A 17,163-nucleotide genomic window follows, 5' to 3' on the forward strand; every position below is an offset into this window, starting at 1 on the left:
CTCCTGCAGTAGCCAACACAGAGACACAGCGGACAGATCAACAACGTCACTACACCGGCTAGTGGTGGAAGCACTGGACCTGGTCATTTACGGACAAGATAAAACGGAGTTGCACAACTCTGGGCCCTTGCGTTTGAGTACAGGAGCAAAGAGGTCCTTCTGCAGTTGTACAGGGCAATGGTGAGACCATATCTGGAGTATTGTGCGCAGTTTTGGTCTCCTAATTTGAGGAAGGACGTCCTTGCTATTGAGTCAGTGCAGCGTAGGTTCACCAAGTTAATCCCCGGGAAGGCGGGACGGTCATGTGAGGAAAGATTGGAAAGACCGGCCTTGTATTCACTGGAGTTTAGACGGATCAGAGGGGATCTTATAGAGAGGCACAAAATTATAAAAGGACTGGACAAGCTAGATGCAGGAAAAATTGTTGGGGGAGTCCAGAAACAGGGACCACAGTCTAAGAATAAAGGGGAGGCCATTTAAAACTGAGGTGAGAGAACATTTTTCACCCAGAGAGTTGTGAATCTGTGGAATTCTCTGCCACAGAGGGCAGTGGAGGCCAATTCACTGGATGGATTTAAAAGAGAGTTAGATAGAGCTCTAGGGGCTAGTGGAATCAAGGGATATGGGGAGAAGGCAGGCACGGGTTACTGATTAGAAACATAGAAACATAGAAAATAGGTGCAGGAGTAGGCCATTCGGCCCTTCGAGCCTGCACCGCCATTCAATATGATCATGGCTGATCATCCAGCTCAGTAGCCTGTACCTGCCTTCTCTCCATACCCCCTGATCCCTTTAGCAAAAAGGGCCACATCTAACTCCCTCTTAAATATAGCCAATGAACTGGCCTCAACTACCTTCTGTGGCAGAGAATTCCACAGACTCACCACTCTCTGTGTGAAGAAATGTTTTCTCATCTCGGTCCTAAAAGACTTCCCCCTTATCCTTAAGCTGTGACACCTGGTTCTGGACTCCCCCAACATCGGGAACAATCTTCCCGCATCTAGCCTCTCCAACCCCTTAAGAACTTTATATGTTTCTATAAGATCCCCCCTCAGTCTTCTAAATTCCAGCGAGTACAAGCCCAGTCTATCCAGTCTTTCCTCATATGAAAGTCCCGCCATCCCAGGGATCAATCTGGTGAACCTTCTCTGTACTCCCTCTAAGGCAAGAACGTCTTTCCTCAGGTTAGGAGACCAAAACTGCACACAATACTCCAGGTGCGGTCTCACCAAGGCCCTGTACAACTGCAGCAGAACCTCCCTGCTCCTAAACTCAAATCCTCTTGCTATGAATGCCAACATACCATTCGCTTTCTTCACTGCCTGCTGCACCTGCATGCTTGCTTTCAATGACTGGTGCACCATGACACCCAGGTCACGTTGCATCTCCCCTTCTCCCAATCGGTCACCATTCAGGTAATACTCTGCTTTCCTGTTCTTGCCACCAAAGTGGATAACCTCACATTTATCCACATTATATTGCATCTGCCATGCATTTGCCCACTCGCCTAATCTATCCAAGTCACTCTGCAGCCTCCTAGCATCCTCCTCGCAGTTAACACTGCCACCCAGCTTCGTGTCATCCGCAAACTTAGAGACGTTGCATTTAATTCCCTCGTCCAAATCATTAATATACACTGTTAATAACTGGGGTCCCAGCACTGAGCCTTGCGGTACCCCACTAGTCACTGCCTGCCATTCCGAAAAGGACCCGTTTATTGTGGATGATCAGCCATGATCACAATGAATGGCAGTGCTGGCTCGAAGCCGGGACATCCCGCACACTGACACTATCCTACACCCACTAGGGACAATTTTTACATTGACCAAGCCGATTAACCCACAAACCTGCACGTCTTTGGAGTGTGGGAGGAAACCGAAGATCTCGGAGAAAACCCACGCAGGTCACGGGGAGAACGTACAAACTCCGTACAGACGGCTCCCGTAGTCGGGATGGAACCCGGGTCTCCGGCGCTGCATTCGCTGTGAGGCGGCAACTCTACCGCCACGCCACCGTAACTGCCGTCTGTCATAGTTGAGTTGAGTTTATTGTCACGTGAACTGAGGTACAGTGCGAAGGCTTCTGTGTGTAGCCGGTTGTAGACGCTCGTGCGTAAGTTCGTTCCTTCATTGACGGAGACTGTTACGTACCTCAAGCACAGGAAGACCACGAAGGCAACGAGCAGGACAGCCGTGGAGACGGAGTGACCCAGGTAGTTGATGATCAGGACAATCCGATAGTGGACCTCATAGACCTCAAACGATTTCTGCAATCAAACGCAAACATCATGACCACTGACAGGCCAAGTGAATCACATTGATTATCTTGTTACAATGGCACCTGTCAAGGGGTGGGATATATTAGGCAGCAAGTGAACAGTCAGTTCTTGAAGTTGACGTGTTGGATGCAGGAGTAAAGACCTGAGCGACTTTGACAAGGGCCAAATTGTTCTGGCCAGACGAGTGGGTCAGAGCATCTGTGAAACGGCAAGGCTTGTGGGGTGCTCCCGGTCAGCAGTGGTGAGTACCGACCGACAGTGGTCCGAGGAGGGACAAACCACAAACCGGCGACAGGCAGGGTGTTGGGCGCCCAAGGCTCATCGATGCGCGAGGGCAACGAAGGCTATCCCGTCTGGTCCGAACCGACAGAAGGTCGACTGTGGCACAAGTCACAGAAAATGTTAATGGTGGTCTTTTTCCCGATGAAGCCCTTGCCCGTTTTGTGACTCACAGCCGTCAGACATGACCTGGTTTGTAAACGGTTTGGACATTGGACTTGTCCCACCCTGGTCAGAGACGTGTCCGTGTCCCACCCTGGTCAGAGACGTGTCCGTGTCCCACCCTGGTCAGAGACGTGTCCGTGTCCCACCCTGGTCAGAGACGTGTCCGTGTCCCACCCTGGTCAGAGACGTGTCCGTGTCCCACCCTGGTCAGAGACGTGTCCGTGTCCCACCCTGGTCAGAGACGTGTCCGTGTCCCACCCTGGTCAGAGACGTGTCCGTGTCCCACCCTGGTCAGAGACGTGTCCGTGTCCCACCCTGGTCAGAGACGTGTCCGAGTCCCACCCTGGTCAGAGACGTGTCCGTGTCCCACCCTGGTCTGAGACGTGTCCGTGTCCCACCCTGGTCAGAGACGTGTCCGTGTCCGTGTCCTACCCTGGTCAGAGACGTGTCCGAGTCCCACCCTGGTCAGAGACGTGTCCGTGTCCGTGTCCCACCCTGGTCAGAGACGTGTCCGTGTCCCACCCTGGTCAGAGACGTGTCCGTGTCCCACCCTGGTCAGAGACGTGTCCGAGTCCCACCCTGGTCAGAGACGTGTCCGTGTCCGTGTCCCACCCTGGTCAGAGACATGTCCGTGTCCCACCCTGGTCAGAGACGTGTCCGTGTCCGTGTCCCACCCTGGTCAGAGACGTGTCCGTGTCCGTGTCCGTGTCCGTGTCCGTGTCCGTGTCCGTGTCCGTGTCCGTGTCCCACCCCGGCCATTCCTCCTTCTCCCCTCTCCCGCCCGGCAGAAGGTACAGAAGCTTGAAAGCGCGCACCACCAGACTCAGCAACAGCCCCTTCCCCTCTGTGATCAGGCTTCTGGACGGCCCTTCCATAAGCTGGGGTACTGTCCGATTCACCTCGACCCCATTGCGGACATTGGACTTTGTCTGTGGAACTGGTGCGCTACAACGCTGAGAACTATATTCTGCACTCTGTATCTGCCCCTTTGCCCCACCTGTTGTGCTGGAGTTTGACTTGATTGTATTTAGAAACATAATCGGTGCAGGAAGAGGCCATTTGGCCCTTCGAGCCAGCACCGCCATTCACTGTGATCATGGCTGATCATCCACAATCAGTACCCCGTTCCTGCCTTCTCCCCATATCCCTTGATTCTGTTAGCCCTAAGAGCTAAATCTAACTGTATCTTGAAAACATTTATGTACAGTGTTATCATATGAGTTTGGATAGCATGCACAACAAAGCTTCTACCCTGTACCTCAGTACACTTGACAATAATAAACCGAAACGTGCAAACTCTGCACAGAGGTCAGGATCGAACCTGGGTCTCTGAGCTGCAAGGCAGCAGATCTACCTGCTGCACCACTGATGGACACAGAGTACTGGAGTAACTCAGCGGGTCAGGCAGCATCTGTGGAGAACATGGATAGGTGAGACACAGGTTACTGATTGTGGATGATCAGCCATGATCACAATGAATGGCGGTGCTGGCTCGAAGGGCCGAATGGCCTCCTCCTGCACCTATTGTCTATTGTCCATCTGTTCAGATGCTGTCCCGGGATTTATGTGCGTGTGAGGTTGACAAGCAGAGCCAGTTTGATTTTTGATCTACTTATAGGCATGCCCGCTAACTATGAGGCTGACCTTCCAGTAGCTTGAGTCAAGTGCTCGCTTGTCGTGCAGTGCAGTGTTCCAGCAGAGGCCTTTATTTACACAACTGTATTCCTGATAGAGTTTAGAGATACAGCGTGGAAACAGGCCCTTCAGCCCACCGGGTCCACGCCGACCAGCGATCCCCCGTTCACACGAGTTCTATGTTATCCCACTTTCTCATCCACTCCCTACACACGAGGGGGCAATTTACAGAGGGGCCCATTAACCTGCATACCCTCACATCTTTGGGAAATGGGTGGAAAACCGGAGCACCCGGAGGAAACCCACGCTGTCACGAGGAGAACGTGCGAACTCCACGCAGACAGCACCCGAGGTCAGGATATAACCGGGGCTCTGGCGCTGTGAGGCAGCAGCTCCACCCGCTGCACCACCGTGAACAGACGAATCGGAACACATTTGACTAGGCTTGTTTACACTGGAATTTAGAAGGATGAGAGGAGATCTTATCGAAACGTATAAGATTATTAAGGGGTTGGACACGTTAGAGGCAGGAAACATGTTCCCAATGTTGGGGGAGTCCAGAACCAGGGGCCACAGTTTAAGAATAAGGGGTAGGCCATTTAGAACGGAGATGAGGAAAACCTTTTTCACTCAGAGTGGTGAATCTGTGGAATTCTCTGCCTCAGAAGGCAGTGGAGGCCAATTCTCTGAGTGCATTCAAGAGAGAACTAGATAGAGCTCTTAATGATAGCGGAGTCAGGGGGTATGGGGAGAAGGCAGGAACGGGGTACTGATTGAGAATGATCAGCCATGATCACATTGAATGGTGGTGCTGGCTCGAAGGGCCGAATGGCCTCCTCCTGCACCTATTGTCTACTCCTTCAGCCAGATGTGGCCGAGGCTCGAGGGCCTGAGCTGTGGAGAGGTTGAGCAACCCAGGACCCCACACCTTGCAATTCAGTACATGTGACACTAGGGTTGCCAACTGTCCCGTATTAGCCGGGACATCCCGCATTTTGGGCTAAATCGGTTTGTCCCGTACGGGACCGCCCATGTCCCGTATTGGACCCAGGGGGCGCTGTAGGCCCGGACACTGTAGATCCGGACACTGTAGGCCCGGACACTGCAGGCCCCGGACACTGCAGGTCCTGAGGCCTGGGCGCCGCCTAACGGAGGTTGTTTAGCAACCCGCCTCCCGGCCTGGGCGGCCGCCATTGGTGGAGGGGGAGCACGTGGCCGCTGGCTGGGTGAGGTCACGTGGGGCGCGGGGCGGTGACGTCACCTTGTCCCGTATTTGGGAGTGAGATAGTTGGCAACCCCTACGTGGCAACTACAAACTAAACAAAACTAAGATTACACCAAAGTTGTAGATAAAATGGAATGTTTCATCCTGCTGCCTTAGGTCCTTACTTGGCAACAATGGGGACAAGTTCAATCACATCCTTGAGTTGATTCAAATCACAAGCAGTTTATTACAGCTATCGCGTGGCTGTCAGAGGGAATTACTTTCATGTTTGGACTGATTCTGTTGCCCCTGGCGATGGGAATGTGCTGAGCTACATTCTCAGGCAGCCCCCTGGAGGAGGTGAGGATCACACGCTTCACATGCCATCTCTGTGGGCCTTTGGTCAGGCTCAGGCTGAGTATTGTGTGCAGTTCTGGTCGCCCCTATTGGGCGGCACGGTGGCACAGCGGGTAGAGCTGCTGCCTCACGGCACCAGGGACCCGGGTTTGATCCCGACTTCGGGTGCTGTCCGTACGGAGTTCGGATGTTCTCCCCGAGACCTGCGTGGGTCGGGGTGCCAACTATCTCACTCCCAAATAAGGGACAAGGTGACGTCACCGCCCCGCGCCCCCACGTGACCTCACCCAGCCAGCGGCCGCGTGCTCCCGCTCCACCAATGGCGGCCAACTGAGCCAGGAGGCGGGTTGCTACGCAACCTCTGTTAGGCAACGCCCAGGCCTCCGGGCCTACAGTGTCCGGGCCTACAGCACCCCTCCCGGGCCTAATACGGGACAAGGGCGCCCCGTATGGGACAAACAAATTTGGCCCAAAATGCAGGATGTCCCGGCTAATGCGGGATAATTAGCACGCCTAGTATGGAACGAGCTGCAGGAAGAGGTAGTTGAGGCAGCCACTATAACATGTCTAAAAGACATTTAGACAGGCACATGCATAGGACAGGCTCAGAGAGATATGGGCCAAAGGTGGGCGGGTGGGACAAGTCTAGATGGGGCATGTTGGTTGGTGTGAGTAAGTTGGGCTGAAGGGCCTGTTACAATGCTATGTGACTACTTGCTAACGTTCTTACGAGATTAAGGTATTGACATGGATAGAACTGGTTGGCAGACAGGAAGCAAAGAGTAGGAATTAACGGGTCCTTTTCAGAATGGCAGGCAGTGACTAGTGGGGTACCGCAAGGCTCGGTGCTGGGACCCCAGTTATTTACAATATATATATTAACGATTGAGATGACGGAATTAAATGTGACCTCTCCAAGTTTGCGGATGACACAAAGCTGGATGGCAGTGTGAGCTGCGATGAGGATGCTATGAGGCTGCAGGGTGACTTGGATTGGGTGAGTGGGCATGTGCATGGCAGATACAATATAATGTGGATAAATGTGAGGTTATCCACATTGGTGGCAAGATCAGGAAGGCAGATTATTACCTGGGTGTGCTTGTACATCAGTCACTGAAAGGAAGCATGCAGGTACAGCAGGCAGTGAAGAAAGCTAATGGCATGTTGGCCTTTATTGCAAGTGGATTTGAGTTTAGGAGCAAGGAGGTCTTACTGCAGTTGTACAGTGCCCTGGTGAGACTGCACCTGGAGTATTGTGTGCAAATTTTGGTCTCCTAATTTGAGGAAGGACATTATTGCTATTGATGGAGTGCAGCGTAGGTTCACCAGGTTAATTCCTGGGATGGCTGGACTGACATATGATGAAAGAATGGGTCAACTGGGCTTGTATTCGCTGGAATTTAGAATGATGAGAGGGGATCTTATAGAAACATATAAAATTCTTAAGGGATTGGCTAGATACGGGAAAGATGTTCCTAATGTTGGGGGAGTCCAGAACCAGGGGTCACAGTTCATGAATAACGGGTGGGCCATTTAGGACTGAGATGAGGAAAAACTTTTTCACCCAGAGAGTTGTGAATCTGTGGAATTCTCTGCCACAGAAGGCAGTGGAGACCAATTCATTGGATGTATTCAAGAGAGAGCTAGATAGAGCTCTAGGGGCTAACGGAATCAAGGGATATGGGGAGAAGGCAGGCACGGGTTACTGATTGTGGATGATCAGCCATGATCACAATGAATGGCGGTGCTGGCTCGAAGGGCCGAATGGCCTCCTCCTGCACCTATTTTCTGTTTCTCACTGATTTTCCAGGTGTCCTGAAACTCCGAAAATCCCCGTGATCATCAGTAACATCACCTCCCCTCCCTCTCCTCAATTACTCCAGCATTTTGTGTCTATCTCTGATGACCAAGAAAAACTATATTCCTGCAGATTTATTTGATGTTTATAAAGTGCGTGTTTAATATTCCCCTCAGAGTGGGTTAGATTTACAATCCAATCCAACACTCTGCAGTGTTCCAATGGTGTGTGATCGTTGTTTTTAATTAGAAGCTAGTTTATACATGAATTTCATCCCCTTTGACTTTAATCAATCCCCCTTGGATGCTTCGGAAAAAACTGCAGATGCTGGTTTAAATTGAAGGTAGACACAAAATGCTGGAGTAACTCAGCGGGTCAGGCAGCATCTCTGGAGAGAAGGAATGGGTGACGTTACGGGTCCCGAAACATCACCCATTCCTTCTCTCCCGAGATGCTGCCTGTCCCGCTGAGTTACTCCAGCATTTTGTGTCTACACTTGGATGCATGCCAGTGACGCTGCCTAGGAACATACACAATACGCTGATCAGGGGAACTGATAGTCTGAAGAAGGGACTCGACCCGAAACGTCACCTGTCCATGTTCTCCAGAGATGCTGCCTGACCCGCTGAGTTACTCCAACTTTTTGTGTCTATCTTCGGAACTAATAGTACAACACACCAACAGCCTGCTGCAACCGGGCCTATAGTGTCTGGGCCTACAGTGTCCAGGGCCTACAGTATCCGGGCCTACACTGTCCGGGCCTACAGCGTCCGGGCCTACAGTGTCCAGGGCCTACAGTGTCCGGGCCTACAGTGTCCAGGGCCTACAGCGTCCGGGCCTACAGTGTCCGGGCCTACAGCGTCCGGGCCTACAGTGTCCGGGTCTACAGTGTCGAGGACCTACAGCGTCCGGGCCTACAGTGTCCGGGCCTACAGTGTCCGGGCCTACAGTGTCCGGGCCTACACTGTCTGGGCCTACAGTGTCCGGGCCTACACTGTCCGGGCCTACAGTGTCCGGGCCTACAGTGTCCGGGCCTACAGTGTCCGGGCCTACAGTGTCCGGGTCTACACTGTCCGGGCCTACAGTGTCCGGGCCTACAGTGTCCGGTCCTACAGTGTCCGGACCTACAGTGTCTGGGCCTACAGTGTCCGGGCCTACAGTGTCCGGGCCTACAGCGCCCCCCCGGGCCTAATACGGGACAAGGGCGGTCCCGTACGGGACAAACCACTTTAGCCCAAAATACGGGATGTCCCGGCTAATACGGGACAGTTGGCAACCCTGAGTTGATGGTCAGGGCCTGGGAATGATGGGCATTGTGAAGGGTGAAGCAGATTCAGGTCTACCAGACGGATCTCTGGTGATGGGGCTGGAGGTGAAGGCCACGCACAGTGTTTCCCCGTTTGAGGCCGGGCTGCTGACTGACCTGCTCCATCTGGAGGGGCTCACAGTGGGAGTAATTGATCCTCGATGCCCACGTTCCATTTCCACTGCACTCTCTGTACACGCTTCCTGAAACACAAGAGCAGAGCAAAAATCATTGGTCCGGTCTTAAATATAAAATCAGGATGCATCACAACTTGGTTTGGGCAGCACGGTAGCTTTGCTGCCTGACCTGCTGAGTTACTCCAGCACTTTGTGAAACGTCACCGATCCATGTTCTCCACAGATGCTGCCTGACCCGCTGAGTTACACCAGCACTCTGTGAAACGTCACCTATCCATGTTCTCCACAGATGCTGCCTGACCCGCTGAGTTACTCCAGCACTCTGTGTCTACACAAGTATTACAAGAGTGCTTGATTTTAACAAGAGAGGTTTGATTAGCTAACCTTTTGCTTCATTGCATAAAATTGTCACGTTCCACAGCATGTAATAATCCTGCTAGGATTGATTGGTAGATTGGTAGTAGGACACAGCTTGGAAACGGGCCTTTCAGCCGACCGACCGCGTGCATGTTAACCATCGTTCACACCCCCACACTAGTTCCATGTTATCCCACTTTCTCATCCACTTCCTGCACACTGGGGGGTGATTTACAGAGGGGCCGATTAATCAGCGTTAGCATGTGGGGGGAAACCGGACCACACGTAAGAAACTCACAGTCGTAGGGAGAACGTGCAAACTCCAAAACGACTGCACCTGAGGTCTCTGGAATGTGGGCTGAATGGCCTAATTCTGCTCCTGTGGCCAGGGCTCTAGAACTCCGGCCCGGCCCGAGCCAGCAGATCCGTTCCCATTACCGACTTCCACAGCCGACGTTGCCTCGCCCGTATCTCAGCCTCCCCCCCCCCCCCCCCCCCACCCCACTCAGCGGCCTAGGCGGAACGTTCCAGTACCGTTGGACTCCTCTCAGAGGCCGTGACCTCAGTTGTTCGGGCAACACGGATAATCCGGAAAGGCTCTGGAACCAAGGATGGCGGAGAACATGTAATATTGTTAAGGGGTTGGACACGCTAGAGGAAGGAAAAAAATTCCCGATGTTGGGGGAGTCCAGAATCAGGGGCCACAGTGAAAGAATAAGGGGTAGGCCATTTAGAACTGAGAGAGGGAAAAACTTCTTCACCCAGAGAGTTGTGAATCTGTGGAATTCCCTGCCTCAGAAGGTAGTGGAGGCCAATTCTCTGGATGTTTGTAAGAGTGTTCGATAGAGCTCTTAATGATAGCGGAGTCAGGGGGTATGGGGAGAAGGCAGGAACAGGGTAATGATTGAGAATGATCAGCCATGATCAGATTGAATGGCGGTGCTGGCTCGAAGGGCCGAATGGCCTATTCCTGCACCTATTGTCTATTGTAAACAGGAGGTGACCATTTGGCCCTTCGAGCCAGCACCGCCATTCATTGTGATCAAGGCTGATCATCCACAATCAGTAACCCGTGCCTGCCTTCTCCCCATATCCCTTGATTCCACTAGCCCCTAGAGCTCTATCTAACTCTCTTTTAAATTCATCCAGTGAATCGGCCTCCACTGCCCTCTGTGGCAGAGAATTCCACAGATTCACAACTCTCTGGGTGAAAAAGTTTTTTTCTCACCTCAGTTTTAAATGGCCTCCCATTTATTCTTAGACTGTGTCCCCTGGTTCTTGACTCCCCCAACATTGGGAACATTTTTCCTGCATCTAGCTTGTCCAGTCCTTTCACAATTTTATACGCCTCTGTAAGATCCCCTCTCATCCTTCTAAACTCCAGTGAATACAAGCCCAGCCTTTCCAATCTTTCCTCATATGACAGTCCCGCCATCCCGGGGATTAACCTGGTGAAACTACGCTCAATAGCAAGGATGTCCTTCCTCAAATTAGGAGACCAAAACTGCACACTCCAGATGTGGTCTCACCAGGGCCCTGTACAACTGCAGAAGGACCTCTTTACTCCTGTACTCAAATCATTGAGTATCATTTGAGATTCACTCAGCAAAACTTTGGATATTATTTTGAGATTCACCCAGTGAAATTTTATGGAGATTTTGGAGAGGAAACAAGAAGATAGAAGCAAGGAAATGATTAATGCCATGGAGTGAAACAATCTAACGAAGATAACAGGGTCCATATTAACACCACCTAACAAATTTCACGCACTTTAGTTTTCTCTCCAACAATTCTTCCTGTACACACAGATATTTCTTGTGAAAAAGGGAGGTAAAAATAGAACAGTACATGTTAATCACTTAAATCCTGCAACAGAGATTTTCAAGAGTTATTCAACAGAGCGGCACGGTGGCACAGCGGTAGAGTTGCTGCCTCACAGCGCCGGAGACCCGGGCTCCATCCCGACTACGGGTGCTGTCAGTACGGAGTTTGTACCTTCTCCCCGTGACCTGCGTGGGTTTTCTCTGGGTGCTCCGGTTTCCTCCCACACTCCAAAGACGTGCAGCTTTGTAGGTTAATCGGCCCCTCTGTAAATTGCCCCATGGTGTGTAGGGAGTGGACGAGAAAGTGGGATAACATGGAACTAGTTTGAACGGGTGATCGCTGGTCAATAGACAATAGGTGCAGGAGGAGGCCATTCGGCCCTTCCCGCCAGCACCGCCATTCAATATGATCATGGCTGATCATCCACAATCAGTACCCCGTTCCTGCCTTCTCCCCATACCCCCTGACTCCGCTATTCTTAAGAGCTCTAACTCGGTCTTGAAAGCATCCAGAGAATTGGCCTCCACTACCTTCTGAGGCAGAGAATTCCACAGATTCATAGAAACATAGAAAATAGGTGCAGGAGTAGGCCCTTCGGCCCTTCGAGCCTGCACCGCCATTCAATATGATCATGGCTGAACATCCAACTCAGTAACCCGTACCTGCCTTCTCTCCATACCCCCTGATCCCTTTAGCCACAAGAGCCACATCTAACTCCCTCTTAAATATAGCCAATGAACTGGCCTCAACTACCTTCTGTGGCAGAGAATTCCACAGATTCACCACACTCTGTGTGAAAAAAAACTTTCTCATCTCGGTCCTAAAAGACTTCCCCCTTATCCTTAAACTGTGACCCCTTGTTCTGGACTTCCCCAACATCGGGAACAATCTTCCTGCATCTAGCCTGTCCAACCCCTTAAGAATTTTGTAAGTTTCTATAAGATCCCCCCTCAATCTTCTAAATTCCAGCGAGTACAAGCCGAGTCTATCCGGTACAAGCCGAGTCTATCACAACTCACCGGGTGAAAAAGTTCTTCCTCATCTCCGTTCTAAATGTCCTACCCCTTATTCTTAAACTGTGGCCCCTGGTTCTGGACTCCCCCAACATCGGGAACATGTTTCCTGCCTCTAGCGTGTCCAATCCATTAATAATCTTTTGTGTTTCAATAAAGCATGGACTAGATGGTCAATAAAGGTCCGAATTGAGTAGATGGGCCGAAGGGGCTGATTCTACGCTGTATCTCTAAAGTAAAAGAGAAGCTGGGGAGATGGATGGAAGGAAGGGGAGGAGTTCACATAAGACCTGCTGTGCTACGATTAGTGCTTTGTACACAGCTAATTGCCTGATGTGCTAATGTGAATGTTTAGAATGAACAACAAACATAACTGCTGGGGTTTCTCAGCAGGTCACGGCAGCACAGTACCGGCCCCTCTGTTTGTTTCCTCTCTCCTCGTGTACATTCATTAAACTATTAACCAAATGCCTCAGTAATCATTGGAAATTGCTGCACAACCTGTCCTCACCTTAGGGGTTGCCAACTATCTCCATCCCAAATAATGGACGTCACCGCCCCGTGCTCCACGTGACCTCACCCAGCCAGCGGCCACGTGCTCCCGCTACACCAATGGCAGCTGCCCGGGCCGGGAGGCGGGTTGCTACGCAACCTCCGTTAGGCAGCGCCCGTGCCTCTGGATTTACACTGTCCAGGCCTACAGTGTCCGGGCCTACACTGTCCGGGCCTACGGTGTCCGGGCCTACGGTGTCCGGGCCTACGGTGTCCAGGCCTACGGTGTCCGGGCCTACGGTGTCCGGGCCTACAGTATCCGGGCCTACATTGTCCAAACCTACAGTGTCCCCTACACTGTCCAGGCCTACAGTGTCCGGGCCTACACTGTCCAGGCCTACACTGTCCGGGCCTACACTGTTCGGGCCTACGGTGTCCGGACCTACGGAGTCCGGGCTGACAGCATTCAGGCCTACAGCGCCCCCCGAGCCTAATACAGGACAAGGGCGGTGTCGTATGGGACAAACCAATTTAGCCCAAAATATGGGATGTCCCGGCTAATACGGGACAGTTGGCAACCTATGTGTAGTGGATGTTTATTTCTTCTTTCAGTTTCCACAAGGTAACACCGACCAAGATGGTCACTGCTCGTCCCCCGAAGACCAGAGACAGGAATTTAGTTCCGTTTACTGTCACGTGCACTGTCTGGGCCTACACTGTCCAGAGCTGAAATTTCGGAAGCCTAGAATGTCGGGACCTAAACTGTCGGGACCTACAGAGTCCGGGCCTACACTGTCCGGGTCTACAGCATCCGGGCCTACAGAGTCCGGGCCTACAGAGTCCGGGCCTACAGAGTCCGGGCCTACAGAGTCCGGGCCTACGCTGTCACCCAGGCCTAATACGGGACAAGGGCGGTCCCATACGGGACTACCCAATTTAGCCCAATATACGGGATGTCCTGGCAACCCTAGATAACATAGACCAAGTGTGAACGGATGATCGATCGATGGTTGGCATGGCCCCAGTGGGCCGAAGGGCCAGTCTCCTTGATGTCCCTCTAAACATGGAACAGCCCCTTGCGTTCTCTGTCCGCCAATCCTGCCTGACTAACTGAGTGTTTGAACCAGTGCTGGGCGGCACGGTGGCGCAGCGGTAGAGTTGCTGCCTCACAGCGCCGGAGACCCGGGTTCCATCCTGACTACCGGTGCTGTCTGTATGGAGTTTGTACGTTATCCCCGTGACATGCGTGGGAGTTTTGCCCAGATGCTCCAGTTTCTTCCAAAGACGTACAGGTTTGTAGGTTAATTGGCTTTGGTAAGGATTGTAAATTGTCCCTAGTGTGTGTAGGATAGTGTTAGTGTGGGGGGATCGCTGGTCGGCACGGACTTGATGGGCCGAAGGGCCTGTCTCCGTGCCATATCTCTAAACAAAGTAAACATTTCCTGATTAGTTTAGTTTAGAGATACAGCACGGAAACAGGCCCTTTCGGCCCACCGAGTCCGCGCCGACCAGCGATCCCCGCACACTAACACTATCCTACACACACGAGGGACAATTTTTACATTTACCAAGCCAATTAACCTACAAACCTGCACGCCATTGGAGTGTGGGAGGAAACCGAAGATCTTGGAGAAGACCCACGCAGGTCACGGGGAGAACGTGCAAACTCCGTACAGACAGCACCCGTAGTCAGGATGACAATAGACAATAGACAATAGGTGCAGGAGGAGGCCATTTGGCCCTTCGAGCCAGCACCACCATTCAATGTGATCATGGCTGATCATCCACAATCAGTACCCTGTTCCTGCCTTCTCCCCATACCCCCTGACTCTGCTATCTTTAAGAGCTCTATCTAGCTCTTTCTTGAATGCATTCAGAGAATTGGCCTCCACTGCCTTCTGAGGCAGAGAATTCCACAGATTCACAACTCTCTGACTGAAAAAGTTTTTCCTCATCTCCGTTCTAAATGGCCTACCCCTTATTCTTAAACTGTGGCCTCTTGGTTTGGACTCCCCCAACATTGGGAACATGTTTCCTGCCTCTAACGTGTCCAACCCCTTAATAATAATGTTATACGTTTCGATAAGATCCCCTCTCATCCTTCTAAATTCCAGTGTATACAAGCCCTGGATGGAACCCGGGTCTCCAGCGCTGCATTCGCTGTAAGGCGGCAACTCTACCGGTGCGCCACCATGCCGTCCTTATTTCATAGAATTATAGAACAGGACCCTGCAGGAACAGGCCCTTCGGCCCACAATGGCGGTGCTGGACATGATGCCAAGACCAACAATAAACTAAAGGAAACTCTTATCTTTCTGCACATCATCCATAACCTCCATTCCCTACAAACTCATGTCAACCTTTAGCTTCCAGCGGCTCGAGGCTTCTGAATTATTACTGCGCCATCAATTGTGTTTTTAACCATCCTTCCTCATTTATTTCTAATAAGGTTTTTAAATTTTAACGGGCAGCAGGGGTCTTGTTGGGAAAGTTATTCGGATCATTTTATTTATAGATTAGCACCAACACTGGCAGAGTATTTCATAGCACGCTTCCCAAAGTCACAACCATATACACTGGATACACTGGAATTTAGAAGGATGAGAGGGGATCTTATCGAAACGTATAAGATTATTAAGGGGTTGGACACATTAGAGGCAGGAAACATGTTCCCAATGTTGGGGGAGTCCAGAACCAGGGGCCACAGTTTAAGAAATAAGGGGTAGGCCATTTACAACTGAGATGAGGAAAAGCTTCTTCAGTCAGAGAGAGAGTTGTGAATCTGCGGAATTCTCTGCCTCAGAAGGCAGTGGAGGCCAATTCTCTGAATGCATTCAAGAGAGAGCTAGATAAAGCTCTTAAGGATAGCGGAGTCAGGGGGTATGGGGAGAAGGCAAGAACAGGGTACTGATTGAGAATGATCAGCCATGATCACATTGAATGGCGGCGCTGGCTCGAAGGGCCAAATGGCCTCCTCCTGCACCTATTGTCTATTGACCACAGGAAAGTTGCACACGGGGTCATACAGCACAGAAATAGGCCCTTCGGCCCATTGCCCATGCTAGCCAACATGCCCCATCCACTCTAGTCCTACTTGCTTGTATTTGGCCCATTGAGTCCGTGCCGACCAGCGATCCCCACACACTAACACTACCATACACATGGTGCCTTACAGCGAATGCAGCGCCGGAGACCCGGGTTCCATCCCGACTACAGGTGCTGTCTGTACGGAGTTTGTACGTTCTCCCCGTGACCTGCGTGGGTTTTCTCCGAGATCTTCGGTTTCCTCCCACACTCCAAAGACGTGCAGGTTTGTAGGTTAAATGGCTTGGTGAAATGTAAAAATTGTCCCTAGTGTGTGTAGGATAGTGTTAGTGTACAGACAGCGCCCGTAGTTGGGATGGAACCCGGGTCTCCGGTGCTGTGAGGCAGCAACTCTACCGCTGTGCTACCGTGACCGCCCTAAACCTTCTCCCCCTCACCTTAAACCCATGTCCTCTGGTTCTTGATTTCCCTTCAAGTTCTGATGAGTAAATATCACCAGCAGCTTGTCCAGGAGCAGCCAAACAGAAGCAACGCCATCTAAGCACATCAACACTTCCTTACACGGCTGAGGAAGTTCAGCACGTCCCCAACACCCCTCACCAACTTCTACAGATGTGCTGGAGAGAGCATTTTATCAGGATGCATCACAGCACGGTTTGGAAACAGCTCCATCATAGAGTCACAGAGTCATAGAGTGATACAGCGTGGAAACAGGCCCTTCGGCCCAACTTGTCCACACCGGACAACAATGTCCCAGCTACACTAGTCCCACCTGCCTGCGCTTGGTCCATATCCCTCCAAACCCGTCCTATCCACGTACCTGTCCAACTGTTTCTTAAACGTTGGGATAGTCCCAGCCTCAACTACCTCCTCCGGCAGCTCGTTCCATACACCCACCACCCTCTGTGTGGAAAAGTTACCCCTCGGATTCCTATTAAATGTTTTCCCCTTCACCTTGAACCTATGTCCTCTGGTCCTCGATTCCCCTACTCTGGGCAAGAGACTCTGTGCGTCTACCCAATCTATTCCCCTCATGATTTTGTACACCTCTATAAGATCACCCCTCATCCTCCTGCGCTCCATGGAATAGAGACCCAGCCTGCTCAACCTCTCCCTGTAGCTCACACCCTCTGGTCCTGGCAACATCCTCGTGAATCTTTTTCTGAACTCACCCAAGACCACAGGACATTGCAGGGAGTTGTGGATGTTGCCCAGAACATCACACAAACCAACCTCCCTTCCATCGACTCCATCTACACCTCACGCTGCCTAG

At 51.6% G+C, this 17,163-nt stretch overlaps 1 protein-coding gene across 1 annotated transcript in view; it reads right to left on the reverse strand.

Moving 5' to 3' along the window:
- Positions 1-17,163, reverse strand: part of crhr2 (corticotropin releasing hormone receptor 2) — a 56,144-nt gene that overhangs the window by 20,313 nt on the left and 18,668 nt on the right. Inside the window, exons 2-4 of the mRNA XM_078398390.1 lie at positions 9,140-9,225; positions 2,151-2,266; positions 1-3 (exon numbers count right to left, since the gene is read on the reverse strand). The exon at positions 1-3 is cut by the window's left edge and continues 115 nt beyond it. Coding sequence (XP_078254516.1) covers positions 1-3; positions 2,151-2,266; positions 9,140-9,148 — 128 coding nt within the window. The 5' untranslated portion in view covers positions 9,149-9,225. The remainder of the gene's footprint in view (positions 4-2,150; positions 2,267-9,139; positions 9,226-17,163) is intronic.

Source organism: Rhinoraja longicauda, chromosome 4, assembly GCF_053455715.1.
Source record: "Rhinoraja longicauda isolate Sanriku21f chromosome 4, sRhiLon1.1, whole genome shotgun sequence".
Classification (NCBI taxonomy): Eukaryota; Metazoa; Chordata; class Chondrichthyes; order Rajiformes; family Arhynchobatidae; genus Rhinoraja; species Rhinoraja longicauda.